The sequence below is a fragment of the Alligator mississippiensis genome, chromosome 4, assembly GCF_030867095.1.
Source record: "Alligator mississippiensis isolate rAllMis1 chromosome 4, rAllMis1, whole genome shotgun sequence".
NCBI classification, from domain to species: Eukaryota; Metazoa; Chordata; order Crocodylia; family Alligatoridae; genus Alligator; species Alligator mississippiensis.
The window spans coordinates 108,482,291-108,502,308 of record NC_081827.1 but is presented as its reverse complement, the minus strand read 5'-3'; the positions used below and the strand labels follow the sequence as shown (position 1 = coordinate 108,502,308).

At 44.4% G+C, this 20,018-nt stretch overlaps 1 protein-coding gene across 2 annotated transcripts in view; it reads right to left on the bottom strand.

Annotated features, from left to right (window-relative positions):
• Nucleotides 1-20,018, bottom strand: part of HIPK2 (homeodomain interacting protein kinase 2) — a 200,291-nt gene that overhangs the window by 61,143 nt on the left and 119,130 nt on the right. For both annotated transcript variants that reach the window (XM_006275178.4, XM_006275177.4), the window contains exon 3: nt 1,500-1,623. In XM_006275178.4, coding sequence (XP_006275240.1) covers nt 1,500-1,623 — 124 coding nt within the window. The remainder of the gene's footprint in view (nt 1-1,499; nt 1,624-20,018) is intronic.

Genomic DNA, 20,018 nt, shown 5'->3' with positions numbered 1-20,018 from the left:
ACTGCACTTGTCCTGCCACTAACTTTCACAGACTGTCTCAATGGTATACCCAGGACTACAAGAGGCTACATGTTTTTTTTAAGAGCTTAGAGTTATTTAATGAAAAAAAAGGTATGCGACTACGTAATTAAAGAGTGATATAATGCACAGATAGGCTGGCACATGAAATTTTAACTTTGGCCTTTCCTGACTTCTGAATGCTTCACTTTGCAAACTCAATATTCTTGTGTCATAGGAAATTCTTCAGAAAAGTAGTAAGTATTTCTGAAATGCAAAGGTGGAGGGGACAAAAATAAGTATAAGCTGAAGCTGCCAGGACATCAAATCACTGCCAGTCCTGGCTTGTTCAAAGCGCCTACCCTGTCTTTGGAGTTTTTTAAGTGCATTGGGGAGAGGGTCCCTCCTGCACTCCTTAGAAACTTCAAGAGCTGTTCTTCAGCCCACTCCCAACCTAACAAGCCTATAGAGTTGGAGGCAGAGGCTCAAAATCAGCTCCTGCTGATCTCTCAGCTCCACAGAAGCTCTCCATAAACTCGACTAGAGCAGAGTTTCTCACTGTGAAGTGAAGTTAGCTGTGCTTGTATGTACAATGATTTCTTTCTCAGCTGTGCACTTTATGAGGTCTGGAATGGGGGGAAGCTACGCTTCAGGCTCGGTATGTGATTTTTCAAAGGCTCGTTCGTTTGTCAGCTCAAAACTGATTTCCTCTGGAACAGCTAATGGCACTACATTTTGCTGAAGGCTATTTCCATGCCAAATTTTACCTTTAAAGCATTGGCTAAAAAAACTATTAAAAAAAGAAGCGTCAGGAACATTTTCATAATGGGAAATATATTTTGCCCTACTGTCCTTTTTTTTTGCACTTCCTGCAAAAAGACCTCTTTCAGAACTCAAGCCTACAGTTGCAGAAAGTCATGAACAACTGAAAAAGGTGATTAGAACTGAAACTGTTATGCAGTCTGACCTGTCAAAGCTGCTGCATCATTTGTTATAGATATAAGAGGAACATAAAAGGCTATGCGAATGGAGATATGAAGATCTACATTGCTATGCGAATTCTCTTTCTTGTCATTCCTTTTAATATATGTCTTCATAAGGGGGATTATGGAAAGCAGTAGAGTTCACACAATTTCGCATAATATATCAAATAAACCCTTATTTAATACTTGCTGTTACAGTGGAGTAAGGATGTTGCTTTGTTCAGTGATTAGAGATCATCTACAGAGCTTTCTAATCAACAGGAATTTATACTTTTGATTGGCAGTTCACTTAGACAGTCAGTCCTTAAAGGCACAGTACTAAGAATCTTACTGGTTACCTAGAATATTACAGGTGGATAAGGAAAAGGTTGTTTTAGAATAATAAAAAACAAATGAAAATATCTTCTGCCAGCAAAGAATACCAAGGTAACAATGTGTTCATTATTTCTTATATAAGAAGGAAAAAAAATCCACTGTACTTTGATCATTAGCTACTTCACCTTCAGCATCTGTACCAACCTGATCATACTCTGAAGCTCCTGGGTATAAAGGCCACCCCAAAAACAACTCTGCAATGACACATCCCAGTGACCACATATCAATTGCTTCACAGAATGGTAAACCAAGGATGATTTCAGGGGCTCTGCAAAAGTAAAGGATAGAAAAAAAATTTCACCATTGTTAAACACACTTGCCATTTGTTGAGATCCATGTAAAACAGTTATACCCAAGAAACCATATGCAGTACACAGCTGCCCAAAAGTGGTGATATACTGTGAACAACAAGTTAGCTGGTCTAACAAAACCCAAGAACTATGCTACATATTCTAACACTCCATCTGGTACTGGCAATGTATCTATTAATGAACCCACTTGGCATATATAAAGGCATTGCCTTTACAGGGTACTCCTGGAACAAAACTTAGTGAAATTATGGTAATACTATTGAGTCCTAACATTTCACTATTCATCAACATTTCATCTATAGATTTTAAAACTCTTTACAAAGGACAGAACTTTCATTATTTCCACTTTGCAGAAGGGGGAAACTGAGGCTCCAAATGAGGAGAAATTATTTGCTAGTCTCAAACAGCTAAAAATAGAACGAAGTTTCCTGATTCCTCATCTCCAGTGTCCTAGTTGCCTTCATTCACAGAACTTGAACTGCTTTATAAACGTTCATACCACATTTACTTGAATACCTGACAAGGTTCCCCCCCACTTACAATTGGCATGGGGAAAAAGCCCCTCATCTTATAATCGCATACAACATCTCACTAAATACATTGGCTATCATTCAACTGCTGATAAAAGCAGCATGTGCTCAGCAATGGAAACCAACTATGAAGTTGATTAAATGCAATCAACACTAAGCACTACTATAAAATATATGGTCCACACGTTGGGCAAACATGCTGATGGGAATCTACTATAAGAACAGGTTAGTGTAGCCCATCTGAATAAGACATATGGTAGTGCCCATTAAGTGCAGTCCCCCTCACTGCCAACTCTTTTCCAAATCGTGGTAAGCCACAAAATTGCATATAGTTCAACCAAAATCCCTGTTGCCCCCTCTCTGGCACATATGATTAGTGTGGCCCTGCCTCTATAAGGTAAAGCCAGACCAGGTCGCTGTGCCTCATCTGCATATACATTTTTGAAGCATCCCAAGACTTGTGACAAGAACACCTGCTTCCAGTCATGAGTGGGGGCTAATAAGTACATGGATCCTTTGTGGGGGTATCTGGAGTACAGGGTAGTGGGAGGAGAGGTGATGAGGGGGGCAGCCTGGGGTTGGAGCCAGACCCACAGTTGCTGCCTGCCTCTGAATGCTCTGCTACTCCTCCCCTGCAACCTCCAGTCTCTCCCCCAACACTGCTTCTCCCTCTCTGTCCCCCTCTGCTGCACTCCTCTTTACTTTTGCGTGGTGCCAACAGGCTCCATCCCTGCTGCAGCAGTGGCATGGAGCCGGCACTGTTATTCCAGTCTGGCCCCGTAGCAGCAGTACTGGCTCTCCATTGCTCCTGCTATAGGGCCAGGCTGGAACAACAGTGCTGGCTCCACACCACTGCTATGGGGCCAGGCTGGAGCCATGCTCTGTGCCCTTGGCTGCAGCAGGGATGGGGCCTGTTGGTGCAGAGGAAAGGTAAGAGGGGACAAGGGGTTGAGGGCAATCGGGGGGGGGGGATAAACTTTGGGTGGGATGGAGATGGGAGGAAGGGGGACAGGGACCTGAGGCTGCGAGTGGCAGAAGTGGCATGGAGAGGGAAGGAGTGGGGAACAGGGGAAAGGGGAATCGGGGCAGCCTAAGACTGCAAGAGGGAGGGCAGGCACAATGAGGAGTAAGTGGGGGAGGGGGACAAGCTGCCTGCCGCTATCATTGCCTGCCCCATTACTGCCTCCCACCTGTCCTCCCCCTTCTGCCTCCACCATTGTTTGTCCCCCACCACCTTACCCCATTATTGCCCACCTCATCACCTCTCCCCATAGCTCCTGCAGTAATGGGGGGAGGGATGAATTGAATATGATCTTCTAATAATTAAATTCCACACCTGGAAAACTATAATAACTTTACAAATTTTCTGTGTGCGGAATCTAATTATTATGGGTCATCTTACATTTAGGGTCATCTTGTATTTGAGTAAATATGGTAGTCCTGTAAGGTATAAACATATTTTTTTACTTTTTTATATAGATGAGCACATAGGTGACATGTAAGAGGCGCACAGAGGGGCATGTGCCCCCCCTGAGTTTGGCCACCACTGAAGCTGTTACCAAGCTTCTGCAGGCGGTCGCTGCTCACAAGACACTGCCGACGTGGTTGGTGGCGTCTGTGGGCAGTCACTGCTCGCCACTCCCCCATCCACTGCCTGTGGGCAGTCCCCACTTGCCACTCACCACCATGGTGCCCCCCGCCCCGCCCCCCCCCCATCTTGGAAGGCACCAGTCGTTCATGGATTAGCACAATGTAAAACAGAGAAACAGCTTGGCACCAAGGCCACAGAGAGTTAGTGATGTTGGCAAAAACAGAACCCAGGAATCTTGCTTCTCAAGCCCATGTTCCAAGCACTGAACTACATTTCCTCTCTAGTTCCAGGTGGGACACAGCAAAAGGGGATGCTAACGCACCCCCCCCCCAATCTATCTAGTCCAGTATATCTCTACTGTTTGCTTCAACCAATGCCAGTTGAGGCTGAACACACATCCATGTAGCATATTCCAGCATTAGATCTCCTATGAAAATGGAAAAGGAGGAAGGGGTAAAATGGAAAAGGAGGAAGGAAATAAAATATTTTATTTCTGAGAGGATTTAATACAGTACTTCACAATTAACTTAAGTGCTCACAAAGAGAAGCTATATCTTGCCTTTATCTGCAAAGTTTTAATCTATCCAGGTCACCTCCAGCAGATGCAACTGGTGCAAAGCTTTTCTTTTTTAACACAGAAAATTCTAGCTTTAGAGAACTAAACCAAAAGCCCACATCTCTTAGACTGAGCATCCAAAGACCCACGGACTCCTCAGCTGCTTTGTATTTTAATGGCAACACTCATTTAAGAACTTCAGAGCACTTTTCAAGAACTGAGAGATCCATTCTTATAGCACCCCAACAAAGACAATATGTATTGTTTGTTAATAACTGCATCCTTTTGCAGTTGGAAACTGAGGCACAGACCCGCTGCCTGATCTTATTATATTTCTTGCAATTCTCCCATGATGCTTTCCTAAGGTCCCAGCTCCAGGAATATGGAGACTGTGTCAGAATTTCAGCATTCGTTAGCTTTTTTTAAAGAGGACATTTCCAGGCCACATAGCCCCAACAAAAAACTCATGGGGTGCATCTACACATGCAATTAATGTGTCTAAATTTTTTTGTGCAGAAAATTCAGGCTTATTAAAATGCTTCCCAGTGGATGTCTACATATGCACTCTGGTCAAAAGCAAACTGAGCCCCAAAGGAGCAGCCCAGTCCAGGGCTGCTCCTGCCCTGATCTGCCCCCCTGCAGCAGGCAGGGGGAGCTCCAGGCTCCTCTGAATGCCAGTCCTGGGCTGTCAGTCCCCAGCTCCGGAGGGTGGGGGAACCTGTCCTGATCTCCACGTGGCTAGAAGACAAGGTCCTGTGGAGCTGGGACAGCTCTCCCTGCCCCCTGTAACCCTCTGCTGCCTAGGCTGGCTTACAGTAATTTGCTTCTGGTCAGCATCTATTGGTGCCTGTAGATGTGCTGCAGGGCTGCTCCAATGCACTGTAATCACAGTGCATTGGAGCAGACTCGATTAATCAAGTCTGCTGGAATGTGGTAATTACTGTGGTCCAGCCAGCCTTGGAGTCTTGTGTATTAGTGTCCCTGTACTTCATAGTGGCAGCGGGGGTGCTTGAACTAAAACTCAAACAAGCTTCAGTTCAAGCAGCCCTGCCATCATTTTAAAGCACAGGGATGCTAATACACAAGAGGCTGTGGCACTTTAATTGAAGTGGCTGTGGCGCTTTAATTTAAACCATCCCCTCCTACCCCCAGTGCACATGTAAAAGTGGTCTACACATGCACTTCAGCACATTAGGTTAATAAATTGATTTCTAGTACCTGTATCTACAGGTACTAGAAAATGGCGCATCAGACTAACCTACTGCACAGTGATTGCTATGCATGTGTAGATAGTGACACTTTACTGCACATTCGATTAGCATGTGCAGTAAAACATCTTGTGTAGATGCACCTTACAGATAAGCCTTAAGGCCTTGAAAAGCAAAAGGCAAATAAAGAGAATCTGAAAAGTATTGTTTTTAAAGCTTCTTGATTTTAAAACCAGTCCCAGTTTCTGGGGGTCTGACTCATGGTTTCAGAATGTTTGAGGTTGGCAATACTCAACACAGCAAGTGCCTCTGCCCATGTTAGAGTCAGAAATAAAACCCGTGACTCCCAGCCTCCTCCCCTAACCACTGGGTTGTCTCTGAGACTATGCCATTTTTCACTGACACACCCCCAGGGGACTCAAAACTCTCAAATGCAGTTGAAAACTCATGGTATTGCTTCCTCACGTAGAGACACATCTTCAGCAAGCAACCAAGCAAAATGGGTGGAGTGTTCTTTAATAAACTATCAAACACACAGTAATAATAACCCACACACAATTCCCAGCACAAAACCCCCTTCAACACTGGACTGACTTGGAGTGATGAAAACAAAATTGTTCATCCCCAAACTCAGCACCCCAGAATCTAAGCGTTGAGGAAGATCTAGGAATTTTAAGCCTGGAATGTCTCTGACACCCCTACACAGAACATGCTAAAAGCCTGAGTTAAAAATCAGCCCCCCTTCAGCACTCCTAATTTATTCTGTGATTGCTACAAGCTTGTAGAGCCACTACTGCTTTGCATTAGTCTGCACATCACTTCAAACTTTCTTATCCCAATATCATGAGAACACTCAGAAGCAATGGCAAAGGGTTAATTTTCTAGATCTATCATCTATACTCCCCTCCCTTCCTTCCCCACACACTGGCCTACACCCAGACAAAAATGTAGAGAGAAAAAGAAGACAGCTATGGCGACCCGAGTCTCATTACTATGTAAATCCTGTATTCAAAGCCATCTGCCTCTCCCTGTCTGCCTGCAATGTTATGAATGAAGCCTCTCTGGTCAGTAATGAGAGTTCAGTCTTGCACTGCCTGAACTTGAAATCCTATCCATTAGCTGGATGAGAGTGGGAGGCATTATCCAGAAACCCCCAAACCCATGAAAAATCAACTCCATTTCATACACAGGTGTCACCACGTCACTCCACCAACTGCCCCATCACAGCCTTTCTTATTTACTTACTGTTCTAAAGAGCTAAACTGACCACTATGTCCACCGTGGCCTTGTTTCCTCATGAAACAAGCAGTGGGAATTCAGGCTTTTTTACCTTGCTCTTCCAGCGTACCTCAGATTTTACCTGGGGGGTGCTACCTGAAAGGTATGTTGCCAGCTCTTCAGATTCTGATCATCTATCTCATGATGTTAGGTGTTTTTCATAAAGTTCCAGTTACTATCATTATACGGTTAAGTAAGAATCTCATTTTAAAATACACACACACACAGTTTTCAGCCCTTATGGTTGAGGAGAAGGGCTTGAAAACATGAACCCCACAATTCATGTATGGCACATAAAAAAAAGAATATTTTTTTACCTCATCATTTTTAAACTGATCTTATGATTTTGGGGGCCTTGACTCATGAACTATTTGAATGTTGGACTGATTAAATGCTGGCACTAGGTTAAACATCTGTTCAGTCTCCTTGCTCACTGGCTCTTAACAGGAGTGGCAATTAGTGTCCATAATGGCTTTGGATTAGCACTGTGAATTCCTGTCTATTCAGGGCTTCAAGATAGCTAGTGCCCTAGGCATCCCAGAATAGGGGTTCCCATGTATCTCACCCACAGCCCTGCACTATTACCGTATACCTTGTTTGGACTGGTAGTGCCATGGGACCCTACTTCTCCCATCCTGAAAAAAAAGCTCAACTATTGATCAGTACCTGAATAGCAGGCAGAGAGAACTGGAGAACTGCAAGTAGTATTATACATCAGATGTGGCTCCAGATAACCCCTCTATAATACATAAGACCAAAATCTATGCGTGCTTTGGAGCACAGACACTAACATACTGCAATGGGCTAGCTGTCTATCCAGCCCCATAGCCTCTCTCTGTTAGTGGCCACTGCCAAACACTTCAGAGGACCGTGATGGAAACCTGGAAATAAAAAGACCTGCCCACAGCAAAAGTTTCTTCCTCCTTTGCTAGCTGGAAGTCATCCTAACCCCTAAAGAACGGGCATTTATATCTTTTATGCAGTATTTCTCTAACATAACAGCAAAAAGTCATTATGGATGTCATTTTAAAAAATCTTACCAAGCTTTTGGTTTCAGCAGCTTATTGTGACAATGGTTTCCAAAGGCAAACAGCGTGTTGTTTTAAGTTATGTTTGCTTTTGTCAGATTTAATTTTTTTTACTTTCATGTTATGTTCCCTTGTTACTTCACTGGAAAAAAAAGATTAAGCAAAACCCTTGAATTCACCGTCCCCATAACATCTGTTACTTATCTAACTTTGTCATGTCCTCTCTTGTTTGTGCTCTCTCTAAACTAACGATTCCACTCTTATCAGTCTTCCATTGTGTTGATGTCTTTCTACGTCCCAAATCATTTATTAAGCTCCTTATATTCCCATTAAAAACTTTTTAGAGAGGAGGCGATGAGAAACAATTTAGAGAGGACGTGACGAGGAGGCATCTTATACCCTTTTCCCTTCCTGGACTAATATGTTGCTTGCTTTTGGATAACTGTTGTGCATCTTGTTTGAGTGGTTCACAGAGACACAATGGTCTTATGCCTGAGTGGCTACCATAAATTTAAAATCCACACCATGTATGAATAAGGGCATATTTAATTCCCAATTGCACGCATTTCATGGAAACCGCGAAATCTGGAATTGTCCACGAAATTCACTTAAATTAATAAAAAGAAAATGCTGGGTCCTCAGTGGGAGTCAGCAGTCCTTCCTGTCATTGTCAGGCCTTGCAGCCCACCTGGGAGGGAAGATGCCAGCTGGTGAGACCAAACGAAGGGCAACAGACAAGGAGGTGGCTGCCCCACTCACCCCTCCTCCCCCCGCCAGGTGCTCTCTGCCAATCAGCACTGAAGGGCGGGGCCAAATGAAGGGCAGCCAGCAGGCAAAATGGCAGCTGCCCCCTCATCCCTTCCTTCCCCACCAGGGCCTCTCCATCAATCAGCACTGAGGGGCAAAACCGCCCAAATGGCAGCCAGGCGACAAGATGGCGGCTGCCCCCTTGTCCTTCCACCACTGCTGGGGCCTCTGCCAATCAGCACCAAGGGGCGGGGCTGGCGGAGCACACCTAGGAAATATCTGCAAAATTTGCTCTTTATGCCACAACCAACGGGGAAAGATTGTTTAGTCTCATGGGCATTCATATATAGGTTTCTATATATGAGCAGTTCAGGTTTCTTCCTTTTAACATTTACTGCCTTGTATTTGTCAATACTGTATTTTATCTGCGACCATGCTGTTGCTACCCTTGTCGTCTTCAGTTGCCTTGACTTCCCTAACCAATTTTGAGCCTCTGCAAACTGTGCCGCCAGCCCCCTGTTCATCCTCTGAGTTTTTTTTCCCCAAAACATTTTATAAAGATATTAAAAACTCTACGGTCCTAGTAAGGGAAGAAGGCTGTTTTTCCTTTTATTCTTAGATCGTTTAGATATGGTTCAGACACCTGATTAATTTTATTCCAAAGGAAAGACAATGTTTTCGTATCTCATCCTGTTTCTATCAGAGAGCACCTCATACTATAGCTGTTAGAACTGTATGGCACAATAATGCTCTATCAAAGCTTGTGCACTTCAGACTATTGCAGCTATAAATCAAAGAACAGCTCATATGGTGACTGGTTTGCCTTGGAACGCTACCCTGTATTTATGTTGTTTTCTATAAACCTCTTCCCTGTGTGGTCGCATAAGAAAATGTTGTTCTCCCTGGCAATACTGCTACTTGCAACTGTATAGCACCTTTTAATTGCCAAAATGTTTTCCAAACACTAATTAACTGGCTTGACCAATTAATTTACTAATACAGGTAAGATACTATTCCTATGCGTTTGAGCCTTCCAAGTTATTTAGTGAGGTCCAGAACAATCTGAGCCCTACCTACAAACTCTGTAATGGATTAATCAGAGGCTCAGTCACAGCCCCTAAAGTCTCTACACTTCACACAGTAATCTGGTCAACAATGGGGAGCAGTTTCAGTAGTATTCACTCTTGCCAATGCCACTTCAGCGGCACCAGTATTTAGCAACATTAGGTGCTTTGGCATGGATGAATCTGCTATTCTGGTAGCCAGTCAACCTGCTCAGAGTAAACAGTCAACAATGCACTGAAAACAGTTTACACTAGTGCAGCTGAACCTAGGCTTTTTGTCACACTAGTGCAATACTGGAAAGCTAGTGGAGCTTTTGCTCTTTCAGTGCAAAATCCTGTGTTCTGACAGCGCTGTAGTTACCAGATTCTCAGTGACTGCAGTCCTAAATTTGCCGATGTTATGAAATGCTGTAAGGGCAATCAGTGAATGCTGAGGGGCCCACTCTGCTTGAAGCAATAAAAATCTGTCGAACCTCTGCTGAGGGATTCTTTTAATCTGCTCCTGCAGGAAAGAGTGTGTGAGAAAAAAGGGAAGATCCCTCAATACCTTGAGAAGGCCGGTTAGTGACAAGGAGAAGACAACGTTTAGCAAATCACAAACCAAAAGCAGCCATCCAAGCTCCTAAAGCCAGCAGGGACCTAAACTGGGGCCATTTCCTTTTCAGGATCATACAAGTGCACACCTCATATTCAACCCTCCACCTCCACATACATACCACTCTCTCTACACGCCCTTTTAGTTCAGCACTCTCCCCACAACACAGGTCCTCTCCCTTTTCAATCATACCACTCCCTACCTTCTCTCTGCCCAGAATTACAAAGCTAGGACTGGGCTACCCACTCTTCAATTCAAGCAGTAAGGGGGCAGGGCTAGAGGAAGGGAAAGGAAAAGAAGACAACCTTTTTTTAATCTTAGTAAGCAAAGCCAAAGGCAGGTTCCTGCCCTACTTGTGAAGAGCATCCCTCTCTCCAAGACGAGCCTAGACTCAGATGCTATTGTGGTTGCTGAAGGTGGTCACTAGATACTGCAACAAGTGCGGGAATGTCCCAGGTTTATAATTCTACCCTGGCAACGCATGATTCTATATACAGGCGGTGGGCAATTATTTCCGGTGGAGGGCTGCTTACCAAGTTTTGGCAAGCTGTTGAGGACTGCATGGATAGCCCCACCCCTTAACAGGTGCCCCGCCCCTGGTCACCATCTAACGACTGGAAGTCCCACCCCTAACCTCTGACCTTTGCCACCAGAAGTCCCTCCCCTTCCCCTGGAAGTACTCCTTTGGGGAAGAGGGTTTGCCATCTTAGAACAGGGAAAAAAAATCAAATTATATACTAAAAATGAAACACCCATAATAATATATTTTAATTTAATTAAAAATATATATTTTTGTCCAGATCTGAGTGTGTTTGTACTGTATATGCAGAAGTGGTTGCATAATAGCTCAAAATGCAGTCTTACTCTTGTACAGTGTGTGGGATGTGCAGGGGTGTTGGGGGTATGGGTGCGTGGGTGTGGGGTTTGTGGGCACTGTGGATGTGTGTGTGTGTATGGTATTTGTGGGGTGTCTGATTGTGTGTAGGGAGGGTGTGGCTGTGGGGCTTGCAGGAAGGTTTTGAAGGTATGTGGGGTATGCATGGGAGCCCCCTGCGCGTGCCCCCTAAGCCGGTCAGCACCTGTCCCCAACCTGGAACAGCCCAGAGGCCACGTGCCCTGCGGCACCTCTGTGCCACTGCCAACAGCGTGCCCCGCACCAGCTCTGCACTGGCTGGCTGCATGCAGCGTAGCAGCATGTAACAGCACATGCAGCCATGACCCTGAGCGCCCCGCACCAGCTCCAGGCTCATCCGTCTGGGCAGAGCAGCAGGGGCAGCAGCAGCTGGGCACAAACTGCTGCTTGGTATGGGGAAAAGCAGCCCCTCTTCTTTGCCACCACCGGCAGTTTTTTCTGCAGCCCACCAGAGTCCACACCGTGCTAGGCTGCAGTGCAGCTCCTTCACCACTGCCTCTGGGCTGCCCAACGCAACAGCAGTGACAATGTGGAGCAGCTGCAGGGCAGCTCACAGGCGGTGGTGAAGGAGCCGCACTGCAGCCTACTGTGGTGTGGGCTCTGGTTGGCTGCAGCAAAAACTGCCCAGCAGTGGTGAAGGGGAGGGGCAGCTTTCCCAGTGCCGAGCAGCAGTTTTTGCCCAGCTGCTGCTGCCACTACTGAGCCCTGATGGGTGAGCCCGAAGCCATCGCAGGGCCCAGGCTCAGCAGTGGTACTGCAGGACAAACTACTGCTCAGCGCAGGGGAAAAATGGCCTCTCCCCCTCCTGCTGCCGGCACTTCCTGGTACAGCCGCTCGGAGCCTGTGTGGGGCTGCCCTGTGTCTGCTCTATACTTCCACCACTGCCCACCGGGGAAGCCTAGAGGTGGTGCTGATGCAGTGGAGATGCAGAACAGCCACGCACGGGCTCTGAGCAGCTGCTGCAAGAAGCACCAGCCACGTGGTGGGGGAGGGGCCACTTTCCCCCCATGCTAAGCAACAGTTTGTCCCACACCACCGCTGCTCAGCCCAGATGGGCAAGCATGTGGCACACGGGGCTGGGGCTGCACATGCTGGTCCCTGCTTGTACCACGGGGCTGGGGCGGGGGGAGTGGGAGTGAGTGGGCGTGTAGGAGCACAGTGACAGCCAAACAGGAGTGCAGGGCATGCGCCAGTACCCTGGGGCTAGCGCTGGCGGAACCCAGAGTGGGGCGGCAGGAGCATGGCATGCTAGACAGAGGCTTCCAGCTGTGGGGGGCAGGGCAGGGCAGGGGGGGACCAGATGGGCCTTTCTGTTGCAGGGTCCTGCCATGGCTTCCCCTGGGTCCTACTGCCCCTGGCTGCCTGTCATATTTGACAGGCAGACAGGGGCAGATAAATATTAATTTTCTATACTTTTTAGGGGCCTTGCAGGACAGATAAAATGGCCTGGTGGGCCGGATCCAGCCCACAGGCCTTACTTTGCCCACCACTGCTATATACAAAATCCTTCTCCAGTACCAATTGTAACTCCACCATTTGTTGTTACATGTGTGGAAAAAGGCCTGCCTTTCACTCCCATGTACCACCTCAGATATCTTTTGACTAAGGCACTCCCTTCTGGGAAGATGACCTTGCTTTAAAGACCACAAAATCTGGCCAGTGTGAACTAGAGGAGAGAAAGTAAAAGACATGAGCAACCAACCTGGAAGAGGTTAAAGACAGACAAGTGGGCTTGCACCTCTGAGAGCAGAGCAGCCCCTGTGGCCCACAGCTTCAGTACTCTCATTCCTTTCTATAACTGAATTGCACCAACCAGTCAACAGGGATTTGGATCAAAATGTCTGGGCCGTTACTCGAACTCAGTGCTGCCTCTTTACAGTGCTTCTCTCCCTTTGGAACTGAACTACAGCAGGCCTGCATCTGCTAGACAGCTGTTTTAACTAGCATGGGAACTGTACCCTCCTGTCTATCCATACAAGAGTGATGCCAGAGTCCTCGCACCTGCTTGCAATGCTTAAAATTCCCCAAATGAAGAAGTGCTGCCTCTTTGTTTGCTTGCTCCTGACATGTGACCCAGTGCCGCTTTTAGGCCTGCCTCTGGCAGAATATTTACTTTAGCGACCCTGTTTTGTGGCAGGGTAATTTCATTGTCTGGTGTTTCTGTCAGGAAAATTAATTACCAGTCTAGCTCACTGGCTTTTTCACCCACACATCACAGGACATTAAAAACAACCTCCAAGGAATTTCATTTCCACAGACTTGGGCTGTAAGAGCTGGGCTCCTTTTGATTTTTAAATTTGCCACACTCCAATATAATCTAACACCTTCTTGGCCTATGTGAAATGAGTTTGGTTGTCTCAGTCCAGTTTTAAGTGAATAAGTATCCATATCACATAAAAAACATGACAACCATCAGCACTAGCTGACACCCTTAGCAGAGACCCCTCTCACCTTCAGGGCTAGGTACAGACATTCAAAAAAGCCCGAGAAGAAATCAATCTAAGTTATGCAGTCTTCTGTAAGCGGTCTTGTTTAGATCAGGTGTGAACAAAACACACATTTGGTCTTTGGTGAGAATGCAAATCTGAGACCAGATTTTGCCATTTTTAAGCCAGTCTATGGGCACATCTACATGAGATGCTAAGTCGCTCTAGTGATGAGCTACAGCTACATAGCTTGTTGCTACAGTGACGTGGCATTGGTGGGCACAAACCATGACACAAGCTACTGCACAGTAGTTCGTTGCTACTGCGCAGTAGGGTCGTAAACAACCCGTGCGCTGCCAGGACTGTGCACTAACTGCGGTTACTACACAGTCATTTAGTACTTGCTAAAGCATGTGTGCCAAATTTCTGTTAGGGGTATAGACTGGTTTACGTGCCAAACTTCTGTTCTGTTATGGGTATAGACTGGTTTCCAATCACGTATACCAGTAAAAATGTAATGTCTGTATCTGGCCCAGGGGTGGTCATTTCAATAAAGGCCAGGAAAGCAAAACTTCAAAGATGTTACTTGTTCTGGAAATTAAGAAAGGATTTCAGTATCCAAGACTTCCTCTCTGAAACTTTTCAGTGACTTCTGGAAAAGGCAAACCACAAACCAATGGAATCTATTCACAGTCAGCTGCTATAATTTATTCTCTTGTGCAAGCTGGAACTTGTTTCAGTTCTTCACTGGACAGATGACTCCGTTTCTCAACTCAATTGCTACCCTGGAATTCGCAGATCAAAGCAATTGAGCAATCAAACTTTAGTTGGAGAAGGGAGCTGTGGCATCTGAAGACTGAACGCTTGGCCAGGGCCAAATATTGCAAGGTATCAAGCACCTTTAACTTCTACTGAAGTCAATGGCAATGGAGGCTGCACAGCACCTTGACAGTATCAGGACCTAACTTTGTTTCACAATTCTTCATTCCAGCTCCAATCCAGAGCTGTTTCTCACCAAAACAGACAAGTCCATATTCAGAAAGTAGAAGGATACTGCACGTTGAAGGGAGAGTCTTCTAATTCTGATGAATTCCATATTTAAATGGCTATCCTGAGCCTCAAAACCTTTTATCACGACAAACACCCTTACTTTTGTCAATTGACTGGAGAGTACCAACTTGCCATTTTCTTCCAGGTCCATGGACTGGCTGTCAGAGCTGCATCTGAGCCATTTTGAGCACAAAACACTCTGTGCACATACTCTCATTCTCTCTGTCAAGTTCTCCTCCACTTTCACTCGCTCACTTTGCCGGGATATCAGGTAAGCGAAGTTTAAGGTCCAAAGAGACTGTTTAGTCAGGAGTGTCTCTGAGGGGCACTAATTGAGGTCAACCTATTGCCTTCCTACCAGTTCCCATACAGGCAGATAGGTCCATCCTAAATAGTTCCTTACCAGCTAAAGGAGTCCCAGTAGAACAACACTCTTTCCAACATAGTGACCTAATACCCTACCCCAGATGATGCCCAGCTCCTACCACTAAATATATGGGATGGCACCCAAGTTTCTCAGGTGGTAGTGGCAAGCACTAGCCTCCTGGGCCAAAAAAACCCTATTATCTTACTAATATTTGAATTAGTAAGCATTAGGCAGCTTTTTAATGGAAACATTGAGAAAAAAGGAAAAGAGATACCATTTCTATCAAGTACGTGCTGTGTTGTCTCAGTGAGACTGTTTTACACATTTTCACTCATAAGGAAAGGCAGTGGCTCTGGCAAGTAGTCCTTTATTTTTCACTCTTAAACCATGGACACACCTACTTCCTGTTAAGGATTCTAGGTGTAGTCCAACAGTCATTTCCTGTGCTACATAGTATTGCTGCAGCCACCGCTAGGGAACGTTCACAACATTATGGGCTCACATTACCATGAAGAGTCCCATTAGCCTAGTTTTCAGGATGTTTAAAACACACACACATATACTTTAAATGCTCATAAATCTATATCAACTATATGAGTAAAGGAATTTGGTGACAGCATATGTTACAGGACATAAATATTACGTACAATAAATATATACTTGCCAATGACATGGTTGCTACTATCCTTCTGTTTCTAGGCAAAGTAGTATGTAATTGGAAGTATTGGGGGAAGGAAAGGGGCAGATCTCAGTGTGTATTTACCAAGTGCATGCACAGTTATTTCTGTTTTTTTAAAACAGACGGCAGGTTACATCAGAATTATTTTTGGACCTGATAAGAGTAATTACCAAGTAAGGTTCAGGAACCTACAATTATTACAAGGTATTTAATAGCAAATAAATCATAGAATTGGGAACTGAAAATATTTCTTACTGACACTATTAGGAACCTAGAAGCAAACTGACTAGTGAGGGTGGAAATTACTTACATTGCATCATCCCCCAAAGGCTCTGCCCCTGCAATCGAAAGGAAGAAAACAGTTGCATATTGTCAATCCAATACCTGTGTAATGCAAGTGTAACTCACTACCTCTCTTTTGCCTTTGTTTATGCTCCTTCTTCCTCCCTGCTTTGAATCTAATTTTTCTTCTGCCCTTCCCCTCCTATTAATGTAACATGCTGCATCTTTCCCTGTTGGTCTTCAGCACCCATTTATCCGTTTCCTTAACTTTCTCCTCCTATTACTGTCTCACCTAATTTTCCCTGCCTTTTTCTGTATTGTCTTTTTCACCTCCTCCTCACTAGCTCTGTCTCTTTTTTTTCTCCTTCCAACCAATCAGTATGGTTTTTGCTTGCTTCTCCCCATTATCCCTGAGCCCAGTTTCTCATACATTCATATAGGGCACAGAAATGCAAAATACCTAAGCACAAAAAGTAGGTGTCCACCATACTCTGCAAACAATCACAGGCCTGTGCTACTAAAATAAAGGGTTGGGCAGATTCAGATTTGTGCATCTGCTTTTGTGGGCTCAGTTACTTTTTTGTGCCCAAAACTAACGTATAAGTCAGGGATTGGCCAATAACTAGGGGTCTACTTAATTCACAGTTTTGCGATTTTCATGGAAATGGCAAAACCAGTGTTTTACCAGGAAATAGTGCACTGTTTTAGAATGTCCCAATGCTTACTGCAATCAAAGACAACACAACAATCACTGCAGCCATAGATCACATGATAGATAGTTATTGTCTATTAGTGATGTAGACTAAGTGAAAGTGCCACTCAGTGAAGTGAAAATGCTTCTTTTTTTAGGTTAGCATTAATCAGTATTTCTAAATACCTTCTGTAGAATGCTAGATATAACAATAAATTATGATATGTTACAATTCATACTGTATAGAAGTTTATATTGACAATATATTTAAATTTAGATTTATAATAATATGATAAATGATATAATTTACTTTCTACAGAATTTGCTACTAAATTATATGGCATATGCCTCCCTGCCAATCAGTGGCGAGGTACAGGGCCACCGGGAGATGCCCACAAAATTGGCTGTTCATGCTGGGACCAAGCCACAAAAATTGTGTTGTCTGGCCACAAGTTAAGTAGACTTCTACCAGTAACTGTGATCTTCTCTGGGATTCCTGAGTCTGCAAACAGCAGATAGCAGAGGCTCTCTTACACTAAAAATTCCTATTGGTTGATCCCAGAACATACCTGTGTAAACTGCAGTAGTGTGGAAGTCATTCCTTATGCCAATGCAGCACACTAGCATGGAAGTGTGCATAGACCAGTATCTATGCATACACCAGTGTGAATTTCCCCTAATGGACACAAGACCTAAGAGGAAACCTCCTGCCTACTTCAACAAGAGGCAGACAAAGAGCACACATAAGGAAAGGACGGAAGCTCTGAACTTCAGTTAAGCAAACAGCTGTTCATAGAAACAAGACAAAAGATTCAGAAATGGTTACTTTTCCCTTGTCATGTTGCTTACTGAATTCAGCCAAGGACTGAAATTTGCAAAAACACTGTGAGCAGCTTGACAGCCTAAGAGGAAGGGAAGGACAGTGGGAAGTGAAAGCTTCTTTCAGGATTATGGATCATTGCTAAATTGCTCTATCAATTATTAAACCTATCACTCAACTCATGGTAACCAAAATGTAGCAGATAAACCCTTTCTCATCTCCTCTTTACCAGCTGCTCCCCTCTTCCTAAAGCCAGAGGGAAATCAAAATTCACCTTGTTTTGACTTCACAGGCATCATTTTTCCTGTGCCTTGGAAATATGAGTCCTCTCCAACAGGAAGAAATGAGGGATATTATGGAAAGAGAAGCCTTCGGAAAGTTCAGTTCAAAGCAATAATACAAAAATAATTAATTTTCTTTTTTGGTAGTGGCAGGGTTAAAATGTTTACTTGTCAATAAAGTGAGCAGACCTCACTTACTGGTGGTTCATAGATTTCCACACACCCTTTCCATGTGATGGATTTAGAAATGCAGAGAGGAACTTGCACAAAACCAAATAGAATGGAGCAGAATTATCCTGAGTGATAATAAGCTTGTTAATAATAAAAAATATTCTGCTTGGGGGCTGAAAGGGAACAAAGAAAATGTTGAGATCTATGGTTCAAGGGGGTTAAAACTTAAAAAGCTGTTGTGCAGTAGTTAGACATTTGAGTCAGCGTAACTTTTTGGCAGTAGTCCTGTACAGTTGCTGGCCTGGCTATGACCCAAATTCAGTAAGGTACATCAGCATATGCTTAATTTTAAGCACATACTAAGATCCTACTGAAGTGAATAGGACTTTGGTAAGTAGTTAAAAATGTATTTAAGTGCTTGCTAAATTGGAATCTTTGGGCACGTCTTTTTCATCCTGCAACTTGAAACCCATCAGATAAGGCAAATGGAACCAGTACCAAGAGCTGGGAGATGTGCTAAGCCTGTTTCAGCTGGCAGCGTTATCTCCTGAGAGAGCCTCACTGATCACAATCATAATGCTCTATGCTGAGCTTAAAATGCACGAATCTACACATTTCCAAGAATACATGCGGTGCAAAGTACCCCCACCATCATCTGTGATTCTTGTTCAGAAGTTTAGAAACATGCAAGAGGAACAGTGAAGAAACAACAATATTTAATACATTACAATCTCTCATCATTATCTGAAATCAAGGGTGGAACTTGAGGGGCCAAGCCAGGGTTTCCTCCCAAGTGATGAAGGAAATCACAGAATAGAAGAAATGCAATTTTAAAACAGCAGCCATGAAATGGATGAGCCAATGTACTGGGCATGGAGTTCTCCTCAAGGAGGCATCTGACCAGAAGGGAAAGAATGTCAATTATGTGCTTCCATTCACACCACTGCAGTGAAAGCATAACTCCAGTTCTACTGTCTGACCCAGACTATGCAATTTATGCAAATCCAAGCTGCTCTCACATCCCTCAGAGCCAAACATCTAATCGCGCCAAGCTTTGGCTCTAAACTGCTGTTTCCCTTTCTTTATCTATTGTTGTCGCTGTTAAATATTTTAAGACTATTTTTTTCTTTTGCTTTAGACAGGAAACTACTTTAAAAAAAAGGTGTGGTCATCAAAGGTGACTTCTTGACACTTACCACCTGCCCTTCCTCTACTCCCAGTTTGACAGAAACATCCAGCCTTTACCTCTGGTGATTCCAAGCCCAGGCCCCTTGCAGATGAGCCCAACAAATTGGTAACTCTCCCTGCTAGTCCCACCCAGAGCACACCTGCAAACTGTATCAGGTTCTTGGTGCTTTCATAGGATTAGACTGACGAGCAAGACAACTATCAATGTAAGAGATGCCAGAGGTATTCTGTCTAGACCTCTAGTTTAGACCATGATTCCACAACTGGCTTCACCCAGGCAGGCGCCTGTACACAAGCAAAGCCAGATTCAGGATGTGATATTTGTTCAGGTTTTTATGGCATTCAGGAACAATAATACTAGGTCTTCCATGGCACTTTTCAACCTCCAGGCATTTTACCAAGCCAATCAGTACTTTTATCCCCATTTTACACATAGAGAAGGGAGGTGAAGGGTCTTGTCCCAAGCTACTCAGACCAGCTGATGAGTTGGGAACTAAACCAAGGAGGCCCGAGTTCCCCACATAATATATATCTGCTTGGATACACTGCCTCTAACCAATAATATCTGCTGACCTCAAAAGATTGATCAAAAATGAAATGTTAATCATTTGAAGTCAACAGTAACAATTAAACATTTAAATATTTATAAACAATTAAACACTTGAAGCTTCAGCCTAGCCTAGTTAGGAGCAACTTGTACCACAAAATGGAAGAGAGACCAGGAGATAAAAGTTCACGGCACAAACAGCTGAGAAAAAACACACAAAAACGATTCCCCTTCACAGAATTAACCAAACAGATGCATCATGAACTCACCTCCTTTTGGTAACTATTGATGGTTATTTACTTTGATATTAACAATCTAAGAGCCACAATAAGGGCCCCAT